This window comes from Hyperolius riggenbachi, chromosome 4 (genome assembly GCF_040937935.1).
Source record: "Hyperolius riggenbachi isolate aHypRig1 chromosome 4, aHypRig1.pri, whole genome shotgun sequence".
Classification (NCBI taxonomy): Eukaryota; Metazoa; Chordata; class Amphibia; order Anura; family Hyperoliidae; genus Hyperolius; species Hyperolius riggenbachi.
This window is the reverse complement of record NC_090649.1, coordinates 231,801,844-231,824,783: the sequence shown is the minus strand read 5'-3', so window position 1 is coordinate 231,824,783 and position 22,940 is coordinate 231,801,844. Positions and strand designations below refer to the sequence as shown.

The 22,940-nt window shown below is 43.1% G+C and overlaps 1 protein-coding gene across 5 annotated transcripts in view; it reads right to left on the bottom strand.

Annotated features, from left to right (window-relative positions):
* ADGRB3 (adhesion G protein-coupled receptor B3) overlaps positions 1–22,940 on the bottom strand; it is a 1,235,185-nt gene that overhangs the window by 643,265 nt on the left and 568,980 nt on the right. For all 5 annotated transcript variants that reach the window (XM_068281444.1, XM_068281441.1, XM_068281445.1 and 2 more), the window contains 2 exons: positions 10,974–11,075; positions 10,589–10,695 (listed from right to left, as the gene is read on the bottom strand). In XM_068281444.1, coding sequence (XP_068137545.1) covers positions 10,589–10,695; positions 10,974–11,075 — 209 coding nt within the window. The remainder of the gene's footprint in view (positions 1–10,588; positions 10,696–10,973; positions 11,076–22,940) is intronic.

Genomic DNA, 22,940 nt, shown 5'->3' with positions numbered 1-22,940 from the left:
TGGGGGAGGGGGAAGGGGGGGGGCTGTCAGCAGAGTAGAGCAGGGATGCACATCCGGATTCCAGATATCCAGGTAACCCGGTTTTCCGAACTTTTTTTACGCTATCCGATTCGGATTCCGGATTTTTTTTAAATCCGAATAGCTATCTGCGGATATTTGGATGCATGATACGGATATCCGCGAATATTGCAGATATCCAGATCTGAAATCGCTTACAAAGTAAAAATTCCTCCACCCTCTCCTCTTCCCTGTTCATGGATCTTGTCTTCCAGGGATTTGTAGGATGTCAAAAGCAAGCTCACATACATTGGCCAAGAATCAAACCCAGGTCACCTGCTTGGAAGGCAGCTATGCTCACCACTATACTGCCACACAGTGAATGCTTTGCTGTAAGAAAAAGTGGTGTTAAACTTCTTGGAGTAGACTTACTTCCTCCCTCCGAAAGACACACATACATCCCCATAAAATATTTTAGCAGCAACTGCATGCACAGTTTCTGTGGCGCAATTGGTTAGCGCATTTGTCTGTTAACCAAAAGGTTGGTGGTTCAAACCCACCCAGGGACGGCCTTGCTGCTAAATGGCTATCTGGGGTTCTCTTCGGACAACTGTTGAACACAAAAGTCAAGGCTGTCGCTGGGTGGGTTTGAACCACCAACCTTTCGGCTAACAGCCAAATGCGCTAACCAATTGCGCCACAGAGACTGTGCACACAGTTGCCGCTAAATGATTTTATGGGGATGTATGTGTGTCTTTTCGAGGGAGGAAATAAGTCTTCTCCAAGAAGTTTAACACCACTTTTTCCTACAGTGAAGCATTCACTGTGTGGCAGTATAGTGGTTAACAGATAAATGCGCTAACCAGTTGCGCCACAGAGACTGTGCACACAGTTGCTGCTAAATGATTTTATGGGGATGTATGTGTGTTTTTTCAAGGGAGGAAGTAAGTCTGCTCCAAGAAGTTTAACACCACTTTTTCCTACAGCGAAGCATTAACTGTGTGGCAGTATAGTGGTGAGCATAGTTGCCTTCCAAGCAGTTGACCTGGGTTTGATTCCTGGCCAATGTATGTGAGCTTGTTTTTGACATCCTACAAATCCCTGGAAGACAAGATCCATGAACAGGGAGAAGGAGGAGGGAGGAGGGGGTGTTTTTCACTTTTTAAAACGGTTTGGAGGCATTTAAAAGGGCACTTCCGGTTTTTTATCCAGATATCCGAATAGGTCGGATATCCGCGGATAATGCATCTGGATATCTGCGTTCACGCGGATAATGCATCTGGATATCCGCGTTCATGCGGATATCTAAAAGGTCAGATTCAGATATCCGAACCGGATCCGGATATCTGAATACCCGGTTCTGGATCAATTCGGATTTTAAAAAGTACTATCCGGGCACCCTTAGAGTAGAGGGCACACAGAGGCATGTCCTTCTGAAGGCATGTCCTTCTAAAAATTGCCTCGAGTACACTTCAAGGCTTTGGGTAGAGATGGCCTGAATGGTTCGCCCGCAAACGGGAACCGGCGAACTTCCATGGTTCGCGATGGTGGGAAGCCGCAAACTCTTTCGGAAGTTTGATTCGCCCCTATACAATGTCATTATGGTCAACTTTCACCCTCTACATCACATTGTAGCCAATCAGGCTACACTCCCTCCTGGAGGCCCCCCCCCCCCCCTTATAAAAGGCAGGCAGCATCAGGCATTGGACTCACTCGTGTGCCTGCAGTAATTAGAGAAGGGAGAGCTGCTGCAGAAATAGATATAGGGAAAGCTTAGTTAGGCTCTTGTAGGCTTGTTAGCTTGCTCCTTGCTGATTCTTATTGCTAAAAAAGCACCCCTCAACAGCTCTTGTTCTTGTGATCTATTTTTTTTTGTGTGTGTGGCCCTACTGTGCCACTGCCAGGCCCAGCACAGTCAGTGACTACCTGTATGTGTGACAGGCAGCTGCACATTTGTAATCCCAATTACTGCACCTGTTCACTGTTCAGTGCACCTACCTACCTACGTGAGTGCATGCATTGTTAATACCACCAGTCATTGCACCTGTTCATGGTACCTGTGTGTGTGTGACAGCTGAACATTTGTAATACCAATCACTGCATACCCACCTGTTCAGTGCACCTACCTACCTATGTGAGCGCACACAGTTTTATATACCACCATCAGTCGCTGCACCTGTTCACGGTACCTGTGTGTGTGACAGCTGCACATTTGTAATACCAGTCACTGCATACCTGTTCACTGCACCTGTGTGACCGCACACTGTTTTATATACCAGTCCGTGCATACCTGTTAACTGCACCTGTGTAACCGCACATCGTTGTACCAGCAGTCACTGCAACCTGTTCACTGCACCTGTGTAACCACACATTTTTGTACCAGCAGTCACTGCAACCTGTTCACTGCACCTGTGTAACCGCACATTGTTGTACCAGCAGTCACTGTAACCTGTTCACTGCACTTGTGTAACCGTATATTGTATTAGTCAAGTCAGTGCATACCTTTCACTTCATCACCCCCAATATCAACAAAACAAAAGGCAGAGCCAGAGGCAGGCCACCTGGAAGGTCTGTTCGAGGTCACGCTGTCGTGATTTTGTGCAGCCTTCAACCAAAGTACAGTATTCAGAAGAAGGCACGTGCCATCAACCCCCAATACTTTCAGGACGTAGTTGACTATTTAACACAGAACACCTCACCTTTCTCAGCTTCCGCATGGAAGCGTGACATATCTTCCTCCTCCTGCTCTGATTCTGGCACCCCACTTAACACTCAGTCGGCCGCCACCACCAAAATGCCATCACCCCAGGGTGGAAATTTTTGTGTGTGTCTGCTTCAGATGAGAGCAATGCCATCTGTACTCTCTGCCACCGAAAATTGAGCCGTGGAAAGACCAAGACCCGCGTAGGGACAACTACCTTACAAAGGCACATGATTACAAAGCACAAACTGCAATGGGATGACCACCTGAGAAAAAGCAGCACACAAAAGCAAAGCCACACACCACAGTGGAAGATACCAAGCCGCAATAATTTCTCAAAAAAGGCGATACCTAAACTGTACCGTGATGTTGAAAGGCAAGTGGTGACATCTCTGGCACACAGCATTGGGTCAAGGGTCCATGTGACCACGGATACCTGGTCTGCAAAGCACGCTCAGGCCTGCCCGAAGACTAAGTCAGTCCCCACACACAGCATCTCTGCCTGCAAGCTGTGTGACTGCCTCCCTCAAGACTAAGTCAGTCCCCACACAGCATCTCTGCCTGCAGGCCGCTTGAATTCCTTCTTCGCCATCACCAACAGGGTCCAGGACTCCAGGCGGATTCCTGAATTTTTAAGGCCGCTGCTAGCAGCGGCCGCTATAATAGTTTTTCTGGTGCGTGTACATGCCTGCCTAATTTTTCTGGCTGCACTGCAGCTGCAACAACAAAACAAAAGGCATGTACATGTGTCAATTCCCCTTCGTGATCATTACCTTGCCGCAGTGAAGGGGCTTGCGTATCACAATGAAGCAATGACCGCCGGCTATATGAGTGTGTTGGGGTTGGGGGGCACACCTGACCCAAGACAATAGATAATAAGGTTGTTGCTTCATTGTGGACAGACCAAATTCGATCAGCTGGACACTCAGTCACTGTTGTTCCGTCATTCAGCTGCCTCAGCCCGACCATATGGGCTTGAAAACCGCCATGGCCTGCACTCTGGCCATGGTGCGCACCAGTCCAACATGGCCGTCACTACACAAACAGCTGTTTGCGGTGCGTTACACAGTGAGTTTAGTCTGTCAATGTGAAGCAGTACACTAATTAAACTACCTGATTGATGTATACACATGTATACACATGTAAGAGGTTTTAAGGAACTTTAGGCCTCCAATTTAGCAATAAAATGTGATTTCTGCCCTTAAAACGCTGCTGTGCATCAAATCCTGATTTTTCCCGGGGAGTTTTGTCGTGTATCCCACTCCGCCATGCCCCCTCCAGGTGTTAGAGCCCTTGAAACATCTTTTCCATCACTTTGTGGCCAGCATAAATGTTTCTAGTTTTCAAAGTTTGCCTTCCCATTGAAGTCTATTACGGTTCGCGGCGGAAGTTCACATTTTTGCGAAATTTTGCGGAAGTTCGCATCCGCGGTTCGGGCCATCTCTAGATTTGGGTCCATAGTCATCTCACTTAAAGGACAATTGAAGTGAGAAGTATGTGAAGGCTGTTATATTAATTTCCTTTTAAACAATACCAGTTGCCTGGTAGCCCTGCTGATCTATATGGATGCAGTAGTGTGAGAATAAGACCAGAAGCAAGTATGCAGCTAATCTTGTCGGATCTGACAATAATGTCAGAAACACCTGATCTGCTGCATGCTTCTTCAGGGTCTATGGCTAAAAGTATTAGAGGCAAAGGATGAGCAGGACAGCCAGGCAACTGATATTGCTTAAAAGGAAATAAATATGGCAGCCTCCATTGCCTTCCTGCTACAGTTGCCCTTTATGTTTCCTTGCATGATATTCACCACAGTCCTCCAAAAGGTCAAGCCACCTTTTATCCGGAATAATAAGGCTCTCCAAATGCAGAATAGTTTTAATGCCTAGTACTATTATACACAACATAATGGTCCTAAATTAACAATATCCTGTTAAAACATAATCTGAATTTTTGTTTTCCTAGATGCAGATTAAGATGATCAGGCCCATTATGTACTTAACAAAAACTGGCAATGTGCATGCTTTTCCCCAGGTGTGAGCACAGCCAGGCAAGACTGGTAATTTACTATGTATTTCCCGGATATCCCAATGCTTCTGGCAATGTTGCTGCTTCTGCATGTAATGGCAGGCACTGATATTTTATACACATTTTATTCCCATTTTGTTGCTTTGCTGAAATGGAGATATACACATACAGTAAACATTTCACCTGCATTTACACAATAAAACTTAAAACATGCAAAAAAAGCATATAATATCAACAGTTAAGAAAATTACACAAATTAACAGAATAATTGAAATTGATACAGAAGTACTCCATCCCCCATTGTCCCCCTCACCACCCCATTGTGGAACCAATTTTTTTTTGCCTTTCGTTACCCTTTTTGCATGCAAAAGAAAATGTATGGCGTCCAATACACTAACCGCGTTGCATTGCGCTAGAAGCTTCGGTTTTGCCACCAACTCATCACAGAGTCAACAGAGTATTACAGTGCTACTTCTGCAGCGGTGGCAGAATAAATTAAAGTCAATGAGTGTAACAAGGCAAATACCACAAGAAAGCTGGGAATCCCAATGTTGTACTTTCTGTACTTTCATTGGACAAAGGGCGGCAATGGGCAACGAAGGGCGATTTGGAGGCCTGCGTGCGTGCATGTTGGGGCGGTGCTACGCATATAACTCTGTTGGCGCACTCTGCCACAGAGTCATAGGAATCTATATTTTTAGGTGTTGCAGTCTGATACGAGGTGGCGGAGCATTGCACTGCAACACTCTGGCCAGGTATACAACCAGCCTCAGTCTTTTGTAATACTTCCGTACAAATTCTACTCTGCTTTCTAAACTTGTTTATGCTCAATCAAATTGGATTGGATACAGACTACATTTTTCAAGTCCTCCCACAGATTTTAAATAAAGTTTGTAGCTGTATACACACACTAGATGAAACTTGGCTAAGGCAATCAATAATAACCACCGCAGTTGAGAATCCAGCATGTGTGTAGCAGTCCCTGAATACCCTCGGCCACTCTGCCAATGATCAGCCTGTTGGAGAGCTGACTGAGAGCATTGTTTGCCCCACTCACTTGACTCCTGCTTAATATCATACTTTTACCTGTCTTTTGGCCCTCCACGAAATCTCAGTAATGATAAATATTGTTAACAAAATTGGTTAACGATAAATACGGTTTGAAAACAGACGGAAGTTGATAGCGAAAATATATTAACGTTAAAAAACGTAATGTAATTCAACAATACGGCTTAACCCAACCCTACTTTCACACAGAACCCTCCACTGGTGGTGCCTAAAACCAACTAATCCCCTGGTGGTGCCTAACCCTAACAAGCCCCCTGTGGTGCCCTAACCCTAACCCCCCCGGCGGTGCCTAACCCTAACCAAGCCCCTGGTGGTGCCTAACCCTAACCACTCCCCCCATGTAGCCTAACCCTAACAACTCCCCCTGCAGAAACAATCTTTTACACATAGAAACGATAATATCTTTGATAACGTAAAATCTGTACATACAAACAAAATATTATAACATACAAAAACTATAACATTGCAAGCTTCTAAAATGATAACATACTTCAAAAACTTTAATGTTCTAATGTTGTTAATGATATTTATTGGATGCCCTTTTTTCTGCTTTTTTCGCCGTATTAATGATAATTGCATTAGAGTCTATGGCGGCGCCCTTTTCGTCCACTAGCTGCCGGCCCCCTTTTTTCCTGCTTCCCATCTTTCTACTGTGTGTGTTTTGTAGATTTTTTAATGCATATTTATAAAGTTAATTTACATAAAATATATGATATCAACTTCAAAATCACATGCAATTTTTCGCATTTCAAATTCATGTTTCTGCTCTTTGACCCATTGACTTCCATTGCATGTGATTCACACATTGTAAATTTAAAAAATGCAGCACTGCCGGTCATTTTTAAACCACAAAATGCACAAACAATAAGAAAAGCGGGTAGCAGGAAAGAAGGGTGCCAGCGGCTAGTGGATAAAAAGGGAGCTGCCATAGACTCAAATACCTTTATCGTTAATGCGGCATGTAATATATTTATAATTTTAGAATCTTCCAACATTATAGTTTTTGTCATATTACTTAGTTTGCATGTACACATTTTACCTTATCAAATATATTATAATTTCTATGTGCGTAAGGGTGTTTCTGCAGAGGGAGTGGTTAAGGTTAGGCACCACCGAGAAGTGTGTGTGTGTGTGTGTGTGTGGGGGGGGGGGGGTGTTAGGGTTAAGCACCACCAGGGGAGTGGTTGGTTTTAGGCACCACCAGGGGAGGGCTCTGTGTGATAACAGGGTTAGGTTAAGCTGTATTGTTAAATGACATAACAATTTTTAACGTTAATATCTTTTCGTTATCATCTAAAACAGTATTTATCTTTAATCAATTTTGTTAACGATGTTTATCGTTACTGAGATTTAGTTTTTCACTTGCACCAATTCATTATCCAGTGGGTCCCTTTTTCCTGGCCCCCTTTTTTCATGCGCCCGAAAAGCACAGTTAAAATACAATGCCATTGAAATATATTAGATATACAACACACACTCAAAATTACAATTGTGCACAATGTACACAAATTCTATTATGCGTGAATGGGGTCTCTATATCTACCACTATACTACCCAGAAATTTCCAGCAATTTATTGGCTGCTAATAATGAGAATGAAATATTTTTGTGCCATATTGGAGTCTAAGGGCTTGATTCACAAAGCGGTGATAACCCAGTTATCACGCCTAAAAGACTTTAGGCGTGATGACCTTTTCACCACTGAGTTATCACCGCTTTTTCCTGCTCTTCGCGCGAAGTTACCGCGCCGCAAAGTCCCATAGGGCTTAATGGGAGCTTCGCGCGAAGCGTACGCGCGTACGCGCGGTAACTTCGCGCGAGTTTCTTCTTATCATGCCTAAAGTGAGTTTAGGCGTGATAAGGGCCTTTTCACCAGCGTGCAAACACTTTGCACCGCTTGGTGAATCAAGCCCAATAAATGCATAATTTAAACCAGTAGCCACCAACTTGAAAGAAATGTAAAGTCAATATAAAAAAGAAAGTAGTAAATAATAATTATGATGGCCTGGCATATGCAGCTTGTGAGAAACCATCTGTTAAAGGATTATAAACTCCAGTGAGCCTCTCTAGCTGCTGATTTAAAGGACATGTTAGGATTTGTGGTTCCTCAGCAGCTGAAAACTGGCAAATACAAGTAGTCCATTTCCTAAACCAATGCAAATGACAGCAGAACATCTGGAGATAATACATGTAATGTGCTAAGAGAACATTTAAAACACAAAGTTAATATTTAACTCCTTGCGTAGCCAAATGCTGTGGGGCTGATTAACTAAAGAATTAATTTTACCACTGGCATGTACTCGCTTGGGGTCATTTATAGATGTTGTCCCCTGGGTTCACTGGGCATTTACTGCCAGCATAGGCCAGGATAAAAGTTATTCCGATGGCAATCAATCCCATCCTGGCAATCAATTCCATCCTGATTGGTAAAAGTCATGTTATGCTGCTTGTGGACTACAAATTATGTCACAATTTCCATTTTTAATCTTATGTTTTTACTGAACAAATATCATACAACCTACTATTAACCTTCCTGGCGGTAAGCCCGAGCTGAGCTCGGGCTATGCCGCCGGAAGGCACCGCTCAGGCCCCGCTGGGCCGATTTGCATAATTTTTTTTTGCTGCACGCAGCTAGCACTTTGCTAGCTGCGTGCAGTGCCCGATCGCTGCCGCTACCCGCCAATCCGCCGCTATCCGTCGCGCCGCAGCCGCCCCCCCCCCCCAGACCCTGTACGCTGCCTGGCCAATCAGTGCCAGGCAGCTCTATGGGGTGGATTGGAATCCCCTTTGACGTCACGACGTCGATGACATCGGTGACGTCATCCCGCCCCGTCGCCATGGCGACGGGGGAAGCCCTCCAGGAGATCCCGTTCTTTGAACGGGATCTCCTGATCGCCGATCGCCGGAGGCGATCGGAGGGGCTGGGGGGATGCCGCTGAGCAGCGGCTATCATGTAGCGAGACTTTGTCTCGCTACATGAAAAAACAAAAAAAATAAAAAAAAAAGATTTGCTGCCCCCTGGCGGATTTTTAGCAAACCGCCAGGAGGGTTAAAAGAATGCATAGAATATGGTTGTGCATGTTCAGACTACTATATCAAAAAGTGAAGATACAATTTTGGTTTAGGAAAATGATCACGTGTAAAGCTCGCTGGAGCAGGAACATTTTTATTATTAGATTCATCATAGTTAGTTCACCATCATAGATATAGAGATCCCAAGATCCAGAATGTAGATGTGGACTGCGGTAATACAATGTTCAGATGCACTGTCAATTTTGCTGGAGTATGGGAATAATCACTCTAAGGCTATATTCACAGTTGTTGTTGCGATCCCTGTAACAGCAGGAATGCAATGCAATGGAACAAGAAAGCAGCACGGCATGTTAACCTTGAGTTACATCAGATACCGTGAAGCATTCAGTCAATGAAAAGTATACTTCACTTTTACTGTTAAAGAGAATCTATAAGTAAAAAAGTGCCCTTATGGGGTACTTATCTTGGGAGGGGGAAGCCTCTGGATCCTAATGAGGCTTCCCCCATCCTCCTGTGTAGCCCCGATCTAGTGCTGGCTCTCCCCGGAGGCAGTAGCACCTGCAGCACATGACAATATTTACCTTTGCACATGGCAGTGCAGGCACAGTACCATCTTCCCCCTTGAGCTCTGGCAGAAATAGCCGAGCTCGATTGGGTCCACTCTACTGTGCAGGCGAGAAATACCGGTGTCTGTGCAGTAGAGCTGACCTGATGGAGCTCGGATATCTTGGGAGGGGGAAGCCTCTGGATCCTAATGAGGCTTCCCCCATCCTCCTGTGTAGCCCCGATCTAGTGCTGGCTCTCCCCGGAGGCAGTAGCACCTGCAGCACATGACAATATTTACCTTTGCACATGGCAGTGCAGACACAGTACCATCTTCCCCCTTGAGCTCTGGCAGAAATAGCCGAGCTCGATTGGGTCCACTCTACTGTGCAGGCGAGAAATACCGGTGTCTGTGCAGTAGAGCTGACCTGATGGAGCTCGGATATCTCTGGTGCCCGAGAGGAAGGATGGTACTGCACCTGCGCTAGATTGCAAAGGTAAACATTGCCATCTGCCGCTGTCTGGGGTCCCAGTGCTGGATCCATTGTGCAGAGGAGGAAGGGGGAAGCCTCATTAGGATCCAGAGGTTTCCGACCCCTGAGGTAAGTACCCCCAGGGCCTCTTTTTTTTCTCCAAGTTCTCTTTAACGCAGACATTTTGCAGTATCGCACTGCATGCAGTGCATTAAGATGCCGCACACCGTTATACTGCAACCTATCCACTGCACATGTCGTTATAGGTGGTGCATTGCAGTGTAGCAAGCTGTGTTACAAAGCAACCATTATGCCACACCACAATGCACCACTATGAACATAGCCAAATTCTGCAGCATATTACTAATTCTCCAACTCTTATTTGGACACAGACAGACACACAGACACACAGTCAGACACACACACAGTCAGACACCCACACAAAAAAATGAAGCCTCCTTTTTATATCAAAATCCTGCCTGTGGGTCTTATAATGGGAAATACAGTGTGACTGATAGAATTAATATGGTAAACCCTCATTATCCTTGTTCGTTTCCAAGAGAACACTGAAAACGTCTTCTCAGTGATTAAGGCTTGGCTTTGTTGATGTACATGTGCAGCATTCAGAGCTGGTTTTATTTGCTCAGCCACTGCTGCAATTCTGACTAGATATGGATGAGTTACATTTTTTGCACAGCCACATAATCAGAAATAAACATAACAAGGACAAAAGCTGGCTTTGCACCTACTGAAAGCTGCAAGTGTCTGTATTCAGATGATATGCATCTTGCAAAGCTCGGCTGTTCCCAGAAGGCTATACCATGAAGATTGAGCGAGCAGCGTCTGCTAGTGGTGCCTGTGAGTCAAACAGGATGCAGAAAATATTTGTTAGCTTCCGCAGCAATGCAGGGATCATACAAAAGCAATCTCACAAATGACTCTATTTAGCTAGAGAACACTGGGAAACAAGATGCACAATCTATTATCCATTTTCCTAAAATTCCATTTGTACAAATGATTATTTGAAGGGCTCAATTATGATCTTCTAAACTGCACTGGGGATGAATAAACATCTTTGCTCATCATTCATTGTTAGATATAAATGTATATAACTCTTAATAGTGGAGCGTTTACCAGTAGCGTTAAGCGGACATCGATTGAATGCCAGGTCTCCAGCTGGGGTTCTCTTCCATACCATAGACATCATATACTCCTCAGGGCAGATTTCATAAGGAGCTGTGAATAAGAGTGAGAGATTTATATTAAACACAAACATCCAGGATTGTGAGATTATTTGTCACGCTACTCAGTTCTCATCAACACGCCTGAGGAAAGAACCTTAGTAGTTCAGAATGTTTGTTTCTAAAAACATTAGCTCTGTGGTAAAAATAGCTCACCCAGCAATTTCTGGCTGTCACTTTTTTCCTAACGTAATATCCTGCAGATATATGAGTTGTTCACTCAATTTGCATTCTGTGCAGAACGAAAATGCTAGTTAACTAGTCACTGCATTTATAACTGTATTGGATGTTAAAGTCCAGCTAACCCCAAAATTGAGCAATGCAAATTCAGAAAACAATCATGTTGATTTGCGTAAATTATATGCATTACCTTTGGAAGTTAACCTTTTCAAATGGATAAATATTTTATGTAACCGTGCTTTCCTGTTAGCAGTATTGAGGTCTCACAATTGTCCAAACCTTCTTCCTGTCAACTACAAAATCCCATCTCTTTTTGCAGATGAATGGTTACTATTGTAAATCATTGACCCTAAAAGCATGTAGTCTGCCATCTATGTGTTTATATGTCATATGGTCACCTTGACTGACCCACTCAGCAACTGAATCCAGAAATGAGAGGAAGCAAACTATACTGCAATTTCCAAGCAATTTTAGATGAGACGCATAAATTGGGCACTGGCCCATATCAGTGATTTGGGCACCATCAATTATCATATACTGCAATGGATAACTGCAGCTTACGTTGTGCCATGGGTATAATTTGGCTGCCCGAGTTTGGTCACCACACAGTTGAGCCCATGGCTATAACATTTGAACTGTGTAAATTGGGTGTTGGGGATGCCTGAGCATAGCCAAACTCACAGCTATTGTGCAGTAGGGGTAATAATAATCAGCACAAGAGTTCAGGTAATGCATAGCTGAGCTCTGGATCATTGCAGCACATATATAGCCAAGTAACCGTATTGCTTGCATCTGTAGCTAACTACTGTTATTGGGTGTTATGGAGAGGCATCAATGTGGTGCTGGGGGAGTTAGTGTTAGGCGTAGGTAGGTTGGATGTTATTGTAAGGCATAGATAGGGAGGTAACTATTAGGCATAGGTGGAGGGAGGTTAAGGTTGAGTGTACACAGGGGTGAGGTTCGGGGTCATATTTGTGGGCAGTCCACAAAGGCCCAGGGTCAGGGTGGTATGATGGCTGGGGCGGTCTTGCTGGGCAGTATAGTACCTGTACACTAAGCCGTCTTTTTTTTCCTCCGGCTCTTTGAGTATTCCATGACTGCTTTGCTCTCGGCCAATCCCCATGCCCATTATGCAGAGGGGAGGGGGAAAGAGGAGAGCAGAGTAGGATATTCGAGGAGAAGGAAAAAGTACTTCATCTAGCTACCTGTACTGGGGGCATTATGGCTACCTATACTGAGGAGGCACTTGGCCACCTATCCTAGAAGCATTAGGGTTACCTATGCTGAGGGGACACTCAGCTACATATACTGTGTACAGTTAGGGCTACCAATACTGGGGGGGGGGGTATGGCTACCTACACTGCGAGCATTATGTCTACATATACAGGGGGAATTATAGCTGCCTTTACTGAGGAGATACTTGGCTACTTATACTGTGGGTATTGTGACTATGTACACTGGGAGCATTATGGCTACCTCTATTGGGGGAATTGTGGTTGCCTACGCTAAGGGAACACTAGGCTACCTATACTGATGGGGGTGGAGGGGAGGAATATGGCTACCTATACTAAGGGGACACTTGGCTACCTATACTGAGGGGACACTTGGCTACCTATAATGTGGTAGCACTTGGATACCTATACAAAGGGGAATTATTGCTATCTACTGAGAAGAATTATGGCTTACTACACAGGGGGACATGTCTGGCTTCCTATACTGGGAGACATCTGACTACATATGCTGACATCTAGGGACATACCTCTACTTCATTCTTTTATCTAGAGGAACATGGGTAATGAATTTATCTTTCACAATTAAAACAGCTGCGCACTAATGTTCCCTTGGAGAAACTCCTCTTATGTACATCACAAGTTCAGTTCCAGTTTTCCTTCAAATGCACAATTTTGCTCCTGCAGTCAGCTGCCACTGTTTCCACTTTGGTACGACACCACCACCACACCCCAAGCAGTGGGCACTCACCACATCAAAATGACCCTCTATTAGATGGGTCTCCAGCGCATGTAGGGTCATATGGCCGCCCCCGAGCAACTCTTGTTCACCACTTCAACCTTTCTCATGGGATCATCACACCTCAAAAGATAATATTCGGAAAGACCATAGCGTAAAACCATAAAAGCTATTTATTATTAAAAGAAATTTGCACTCACAAGCATGGAGGTTTTCATAGGGCACAGAGTTTTTATGGGCTCTACCCCAATCGATGGCCGCTGGGTGGGCTATGTTGCGCTGGTATGGTCAGCTCCTCCCGGCGTCCCCCTCTGTCTCCACGTCCCTCCTTAGCCACAAGCTTTACTAGTTTCATCGCTACCTGCGACTCATCAGAAGCATGTGCGGCCATTACTCTTTCCTTCTAATATACCCTTTACCTTGTCTTCTTCCGTTTACTCTTCCCTCCCCTCCCCGGATGTGACATCCTATCCCCCGTCATCATACGGGTCTCCCAATCCCAGGTATGGAAGCGTAACTGCCATCCGTCATATGACGCTACCTGGCACACGCCTCCCTCCTTCCTGATTGGTTGCAGTGAGTATGGCGTTGCCATGGGCACGCGTACGCGTTCATACTAGCGCCTACCTCCAATCCCCGCTGCAGAACGCGCACGCGTCACACCCGACGTCCACCACATCACTAGCTTGGGCTCGCGCTCGCGCCCAGATCTTATCCTCGCCTCATACGAGCGTGCACGTCCCTTCAGACGCCCACCGCTTCTCTTCTATGTCACCATGGCAACAGCCATTCTGCATTAGTTTGTACTGTTTATATTAGTATTTTGCTTACGCCTTCCCAGTGGCCACCATTAGGGCACATCCCTCACATTATTCTTAATAGTAAACATACACATTTTTATAAAAACTTTATCCGACAGCCAATTTTTCAGAGAAGTACAGTTTTACCTACTTTTTAATCCATTATTATTTTATATTTTATAGTGGTGTGCTATTTCACTCCGCCTGTCAGTCCTTGGTCAACCTTATAAACAAGTGTAAAGTTTGCTCCCTTAATATTCAATATTCATTATCTTATCAAACAACTTATTGCTCTAAGTGCTTCAAAAAAATATATAGAAAACCCCCCAGAACTTTAACCTCCAACCTTCTGTGATAGATTAGGACTTCTAGGCGTGGGTGCTATTGCTCACCACTCACAATGTTTTATGCCTATTGTAGCTCAATCGTTGCTCAAAAAACACACTAGGTCTATATCGGCATTTAACCCCCTAGGTTTCAATGTGTTTAGTAGGTATATCCATTTTGTCTCCCTTTGTGATATTTCCCTAACCATATTGCCACCCCTCCATGGTCTATTGACCTTTTCTACTCCACAGAAAGACAATAATGCTGGGTTACTGTTATGTGCATTTTTGAAATGTGCAGACAGGGTGTGGTTCATAAAACCTTTTCTAATATTTCTGATATGCTCCCCAATTCTCTCTTTCAAGGGTCTGGTGGTCCTCCCAACGTATTGTAGCCCACATGGGCACCAAGCCAAGTAAATCACATACTTATCATTACATGTGATAAAATCTCTTAATTTTACCTGTTTATTATTGGAGTGACCCATCACCCTATCTGTCCTTCTTGCTTTGGCCTCCCTGCATCCTTTGCAATCCCTACATGGGAAAAACCCCGGTTGTTGCCACTCCTTAAACCTGGGTGGTCCTTTTTCGGCTCCACACAGCTAGGGGCCAAATTTTTTTTTAAATTGGGGGCCTTTCTGTATATGAATTTGGGCCTAGAAGGTAAAATTTTACTCAGCTCTATATCTGACAACAAAATTTCCCAGTGTTTCTGGACTATTTGCTCCACCTGTTTGTATTGTGCATTATATTCTGTGACAAAAGCATAATTGTGTTCATTTCCATTTATATTCCCATTCCTCTCTCTATTAATAAGCTCTACTCTATCTTGTTCCCTTACCCTACTGATTTCTTCATCCAAAAATCTTTCCTCATATCCCTTTTCCAAAAATCTTTCCTTCAAAATAAGTGATTGTGCTTCAAAATCAACCATATCCGCGCAGTTTCTCCTCATTCTCATGAGTTGTCCTCTAGGGACACCCTTTATCCACCTTGGGTGATGACCACTTCTCGTGGATATATATCCATTTCTGTCTGTACTTTTGAAAAAAGTTTTAATTCTATTCTCCCCTTCCATACCTGGGATTGGGAGACCCTTCCATACCTGGGATTGGGAGACCCGTATGAGGACGGGGGATAGGATGTCACATCCGGGGAGGGGAGGGAAGAGTAAACGGAAGAAGACAAGGTAAAGGGTATATTAGAAGGAAAGAGTAATGGCCGCACATGCTTCTGATGAGTCGCAGGTAGCGACGAAACTAGTAAAGCTTGTGGCCAAGGAGGGACGTGGAGACAGAGGGGGACACCGGGAGGAGCTGACCATACCAGCGCAACATAGCCCACCCAGCGGCCATCGATTGGGGTAGAGCCCATAAAAACTCTGTGCCCTATGAAAACCTCCATGCTTGTGAGTGCAAATTTCTTTTAATAATAAATAGCTTTTATGGTTTTACGCTATGGTCTTTCCGAATATTATCTTTTGAGGTGTGATGATCCCATGAGAAAGGTTGAAGTGGTGAACAAGAGTTGCTCGAGAAGGCAGGGGGCGGCCATATGACCCTACATGCGCTGGAGACCCATCTAATAGAGGGTCATTTTGATGTGGTGAGTGCCCACTGCTTGGGGTGTGGTGGTGGTGTCGTACCAAAGTGGAAACAGTGGCAGCTGACTGCAGGAGCAAAATTGTGCATTTGATGGAAAACTGGAACTGAACTGAAGGGAACATTAGTGCGCAGCTGTTTTAATTGTGAAAGTGGACTTTGTTGTGTTTCTTAAGCAGCGCACCACCAAATAGAATTCACCTGAGATCTGATATCAGCACTGTGTTTGCAAGCAATGAATTTATCTTGAGACACCTGGATGTTGAATTATTATATCTGGAGCCTCTGGTACACAGTCACTTCACTATTGTCTCCCAGGGGGGTTCACAATCTAAACCTAACCGTAGTCTAAGGCCAGTGTTTGGGGCGGGAACTTAATAGCATGCTTTTGGGATGTAGAAGGACTATATAATCACCACAAACCACCACAAATAGAGTGTGCACATGTACATGCTTCATTTAGACTTGGGGAGGGAGGTGAAAGTGAGCCTTGGGTGGTGAAAAGTACAAATCTGGCCCTGATGAGGTCAGTGATAGGTGAAGGCAGGGAGGGTTAGTTAGAATATAGGGTGCGGGGTGGTATTTGAATGGCATCTGTGATCAAATAACGACAATAACTGGCCCCCAATTACCAAATGTAATTTTTACATGGATGCTATTTTGATCCATGAAACAAGCTTTCTTGCCCAGCACTTTGCTTTTGTATATTGTTTATACTCATCGTGATTCATATCAGAATTGTCATTGTTCAATGCTGGATTTGGTTAAAATGTAACCATTTTAAACATACATTTTAAACAAAAATAAACATGTGATGATTCATATTTTGTAAAGCAATGCAAATTCAGAACATAACAAACCACCCCTGCGTTGGAGAATCCTAGTCTATCTGATAAATCAATAGTTTTGTTTAGCCTAAAGCTTTAAGTCCTTAGTTCACCATGCCTTTTAATACACAAATAAAAACAAATCAGTAAACCTTTCTAGATGGTAGTGCTAGGTACACATTTCAGGCATGACATCTCAATATGTCCAAAGATGCCTCATCAGAAACTTTAAACTTTTTATTTTGGTTTTAAGTTGTGTTTTGTAGAGTATTATTAATGTGGATAGTGTAATAACATAATCTAACATAGGTACATACTATATATCTGTGGCTACTATACATGCTTTAATATGTAGAATATCATTTTATGCAAATCTTGACCTTCAAAAATGAAGTACTTTAACATTTAAAAAAAATGACACTTTGCTATCTGTCCTCCCCATCAGCGCACCCTATCAGCTTCATCAGCACACATAAAAGTAATTTGAAATCTGAAATTCCCTGTCCAATGTTTGAAGGTAACCTGAAGTTAGAGACATATGGTGGCTGTCATCTTTATTCCCTTATAAACAATGCCAATTGCCTGGCTGTCATGCTGAGGTCTTGACCAGTTGTTTTTGAGTCACACACCAGCAACAAGCAAGCAGACAGTGGAACTAGACCAGAGTCAAAGTGTCTGATCTGCATAATCATTCTGGGCCAGGGACTTATAGTATTAGAGGTGGGGTATTAGCACAGATAATGAAGATGGCAGCCTCCATAAACCTCTCACTTCATGTTCAGAAGAACCTGAAGAAGAATACTTTACACATAAAAACAGGACAGGAAATATAGTGGTGCCTCTTCTGCTCCTCAGCAACATTGCTCTTAATTAGATAGAGGTAGAAAACCTAGTACGTGGGTGGTTGAGTAGGCTGGCTGCATGGTTGTCAGTAACGCAGAGATGGAAGGTAACCAAATAGGTATGATGGGACTGGGACTTTTGTCCCTAAGCTTATTATGGCTCTGGTTGCCAGATGCTGGGAAAAAAACACAACAGCGATTGGCTAGAGCCAGCAATGTCCCTCCAAGACTCAGCAAACCTCCACTTCTCAACCTTTCATGGTTGGTACTCTACTGATACAAAATAAGGCTGCCATTGGTTATGTACTGGCCATCAAGAAGGTAGTAATAGGACACTGGATGCAAACTTAGATGAACATGCTATTGTATGCTGTCAGGAGCTGCAAGGGCATTATATATGTGAAAGAGATGGCAATGCCTCTGTACATCATCTGAATCCAGGGTTCTTCCATAAGAAATGGAGTGGGAGGTCTGTCTCTAGAAATCGTACAATGCTTTCTGACGGTGTTATCTTTGTAGCAGATAATTGCTTCTTCGGAGTGGCAATGCTTCCTGCTTTGTGCAGCTAAATGCTAATAAGGGTTGGTAAAAAATGCTATTTTTATTAGAGGCTTGTTGAGGACATTCATAGCTGACTGCAAAATAATATAGAAGGATAACTCTAGCAACACTGAATTGCTCCAACAACCTGTGCAGTACTGATATATATATTTCATTGCAAATTTTAAATGAAGCTGGAAAATCACTTGTCTTGAGTGAGTCTTGTGTCTGTAGCCTCCCTAAAACTGCCTAGTATAATAAAAGAATAAACATAAGGGGTACCCAGACAATATCACCAACAGAAATGGGGATTTAGTCAGTGAAGTGGACTGGTGAATTACAGCTATGCTTTCATGAAAGCTGATGCCCAGAGCAAATAAGTTGTATTCCCTGAATGCATTTCAAGGCTTACAATTCAGTTTCGACTGTATTATACCTTTACTGTATTATACCTTTAGGATCATTTTAATGCTTTGTGATCTTTTATTGAATTCCCCACTTATGGATTATGAGGTCCCCATGCCTATATCAGTCAGGGCTATGGAGATTAGAAAAGGACCCATGTGGCCACTTTCAATGTTCTCAGTATATAGAGCTAAACAGTTTTTAGCAAACAAAAAGCCCTGATCTAAGGGGGTTTGCTCTATTTTCATCTATCTAAGCTGTAGTGTATGTCAGCATGATGTAGTAGAGCTGGTGGGCACAGACACAAATGTTTAGGTTTCCAGTTCTTGGACGGCATATTAGCTGCACTACCATTGCAGATAAGCTGTGAATCATCAAAGAAAAAAAAATCTAGACATACTGTAGCAGCCCTGAAGCTGCTTATGGAGGCATGAGAAACAGCTGACTGGCAGAGGTACAAATAGCTCAACCTCTGCAGGGCACATATGGAGGATTTGTTTTTACTTTATTGTCAAATGCTGAACAATCTTTTAAAAGCTGAAATCTAGGCAAATAGCTGAACAGGCAGCTAAAACTGTGTGTGAGATGCTTTACCAGATGGAAGAATTCCAAATATGTCCACTAGGGTACTGTTACAAAATTCAGCAACACAGCGCAACTATAGGTGCCCACTAATGGTACAATTTTCAGCGATCACATACATGCGATGAGACTAACAAAAAATAAACCTTGCTGATGCCCCAAATTGACTGTGAATGATTCTGAAGGTGATTGTTCAATGACAATTGAGTTGATCTGAAGAACAGTTTTTATAATCAACTGTGATGGATACGATGTACAGATTGGTTCATTAAAGGTGAAATAATCAATAAATGATGACATTTTATTCACTTATCTGATCTCTCACACAATTTTTTAGCGATTCTTCACTGAAAATTGTATATGAAATGGGCTAAAGCCATCTCCCTGCTTACTGAATGGACCATGTGGTTAAATTACAGTCTAAAGAGTCATTGTGCTGCCATCCGTCCCCAGCCAAGCTCTGCCCATATATGTTTAGATTGCCACCCAATGTGAGGACTAGATCAATCTCTCGCTCATCTGAATCAGATTACATACGATCAAATCTTACCAAACACTGAACACAGATGTTCAATAGATTTCACCATTAAATCTACTGAAAATCTATCAAACTGCAGTGTTGCATTGATTGATACAGTGCAATGGTATGGGTCTACCACTGCTCTCTACATGTCTGATTGACTGAAGTCTTTGTCTAGTTTAAGTGTTATTTTGATTTTTTTTTCCATGAATTGATCAAAATTACAATCTATCTGGCTTTTTGTACTACAGATTTCCAGCACATTCACACAGAGTAATTGATTCTGCCACTAAAAAAATTGATGTGTGTATGGCCCACTTTAGTGGATGCAAAAAAGTTGCAGTAGGACTGACTGTGTTAACCCCTGCCAATTCCATCCACTGCATTTGCATTTCCACCCGAGAGCATACCTGTCCGCCAGTATTTCTGTCACTTTTCTTGTCACCTGCACTGTCGCCGCTCATTGCTGTTTGTCTGCCGCTTCCCTGGTAACCAGGAAGCATAGGGCTTCCTGTTATTTTTTTTTTAAATACACATGATCCTACCTAGCAACAGGGTGGATTCTCATTGGTCTGCGTGGACAGATGACAATTTTCTCTGTTGCAGTAGAGTACCAATTGTTTTATTTTTTTTTTCACAAACTAACAACAAGAAGCCCTATGCTTCCTGGTTACCGAGACTAGTAGGGATGGGACGAACCGGAACAGTGGCGCCAAATTTTTGTGAAAGATAATTTGTGCGGTGGAAAGCCTAGTGAGAATGGACAAGTCTATTTCCATAGGCTTGCATTGCATCTGATTCAAGTTTGCAGTTGACACTTAGTGTTGCGGCTGCAGAAAAATGCAGCAGGCCACCATTTTGCATTTGCAGTGTGGTGAGTGCATCATGCAGTTGTGGTCTGGCAAATGCCTCTTGCATTTGCATTCCATTTGACAGTGTAAATGCAGCCTATTAGTAACATTGGATGCATTTACCATGCGATTTTGCATGTCATTGCATTGCGGTAAACATTGTATTGTGGTAAATTTACCAATATTTTACTGCCACCATTCCTGACCAGGCTTATTATTCTAAAATGTAAAAAGATGCTGAACCTTGTTCTATTTGAGAGTGGGGACTGGGAGTGGATTTCTAAATGACAGGGTGTGGGAAAGGACGATTGAGGAGGAAGGGGAGATGGATGTTTCCAGTTAGTGGCATTCTCGGGGGGAGGATGTGGGGCAGGAGTGACATGTGTGTGAGTGGGTTGTGGACGTGGGTGGTGGAAGAAGGTGTGGCTGTGGGCGTTAGAGGGACTTGAGGTGTAGTAGTATGGTATGAATTAGGTGTTTTGATAAGTGTGTGATTGTCCTTAGGGGATGTAGTTGTGTGTTTTGCTTAATATAGAGGGTTTTTTTGTTTTTGTTTTGTTTTTTTTTTTTTGCTTCTATCTTGCAGAACATTCAAATTAAAGTAAGCAAACTATGATGCAAATATTTTCCCAATAGAGGGTGCTGATGAAGCTTATTCTTTAGTTGGGATAAAGCGCACTGTCACTGCTGAATGTTTGCGATAAAATAATTTAAAAAAAAATTACAACATTTTACAACCACCATTCCTGTGCCCTTTTAAAGTGGAACTGAACTCTTGCACAGGTCAAGAGGAAAACAGAGAGAAATGCACCCTGTATGTATTTAGAGAGTTTGAGAGTTATGGTGCCCATACACTCGTCAAATTGGCAGCAGATAGATAAGAAATGCATCTGATGATCTATCTGATGCGTTTTTAGAACATTTTTTACCAGGATAGAATTCCAATAGATTTCAGTTTAAAATCTATTGAAATTCGATCTGATGGCATTTTTTTGCCATCAGATTTCCATTAAGGCCAATGCAAACTGATAAGCAATCTCATCAGATCGACCTAAATTTTCCACCCTGCCAGTTCGATGGAAATCCATCGAAATCGATCGAAATCGGCCATCGATCGGTCGATTGGCCAACCGATTTGCAATCGATCTATCGATCGATCGATCGGGATCGATCGGTCGGCCAGAAAATCGGCTGAGTGTATGGGCCCCTTTAGAGAGTGTTTAATTCCCTCTCATCTGTGTCTAATCAATAGTTGTAATTTTATCTCTCCCTGTGTCACATGGCTGCCACAGCAGATAAGGTAGATAAGCTCATTTGAAAGCTCAGGCTGTTAACAATATGTCTGCTTCCATGAATCAGGAAGTAGAAACAGTGCAGATTTATTTAACCATTTCCGCCGCCCGGACGTGAAGCTCACGTCCGGGCGGCAGCTCTGCAGCACTCCCGCGCTTGGGTGCGCCCCCACGTCCCCGCTGTGTCCCCTGGGATCAGTGAAAGGGAACATGGTTCCCGATCACCGATCCCTTTCCTCTGCAGAAAAACCGAAGCGCTCACCTGTGAGGCTTCGGCTCTTCTGCCCGGACAGATTTCCGCATCCCCCTTGTACTTCCGCTTAGCGAGAAGTACAAGGAGGGAGACTAAAAACGAAGGTGGCCATCTTGTGGCCAAATAGTAAAACTACATCTGCACATTTTTTACATTACAATAAACACATTTTACAACATAAAAAAATTACAGTTTATGTCCCACATCAAAATATTACCCAAATAAATTTTTTAATGGTAAAAAAAAAAAAATACAATTAAAAAAAAAAAAAAAGACATACATAGTTACCTAAGGGTCTGAACTTTTAAAATATGCATTTGAAGGGGGTATACTACAAACATTTTTAAAATTATAAGCTTGTAAATAGTGATGGGTGCAAAACGGAAACAATGCACCTTTATTTCCAAATAAAATATTGGCACCATACATTGTGATAGGGACAACATTTAAATAGTATAATAACCGAGACATACAGGCAAATAAAATACATAGGTTTTATTTATGGTAGCGTGGATTATTTTAAAGCTATAATGGCAGAAAACTGAGAAATATTGAATTTTTTTCCATTTTTTTCTTATTAATCCTGTTAAAATGCATTTACGGTAAAGTGGCTCTTAGCAAAATGTACCACCCACAGAAAGCCTAATTAGTGGCGGAAAAAACAAGATATAGATCAATAAATTGTGATAAGTAGTGATAAAGTTATTGGCGAATGAATGGGAGGTGAAAATTGCTCCAATGCATAAGGTGAAAAATCCCCGCGGGCTGAAATGGTTAAAGATTTGTATCAGCTGTAACAAAAAAATGTTTTTCTTTAAAGGTAATTATGCTGTTGTGTATATTTTAGAGCAGAGAGGAACAGGCAAATCT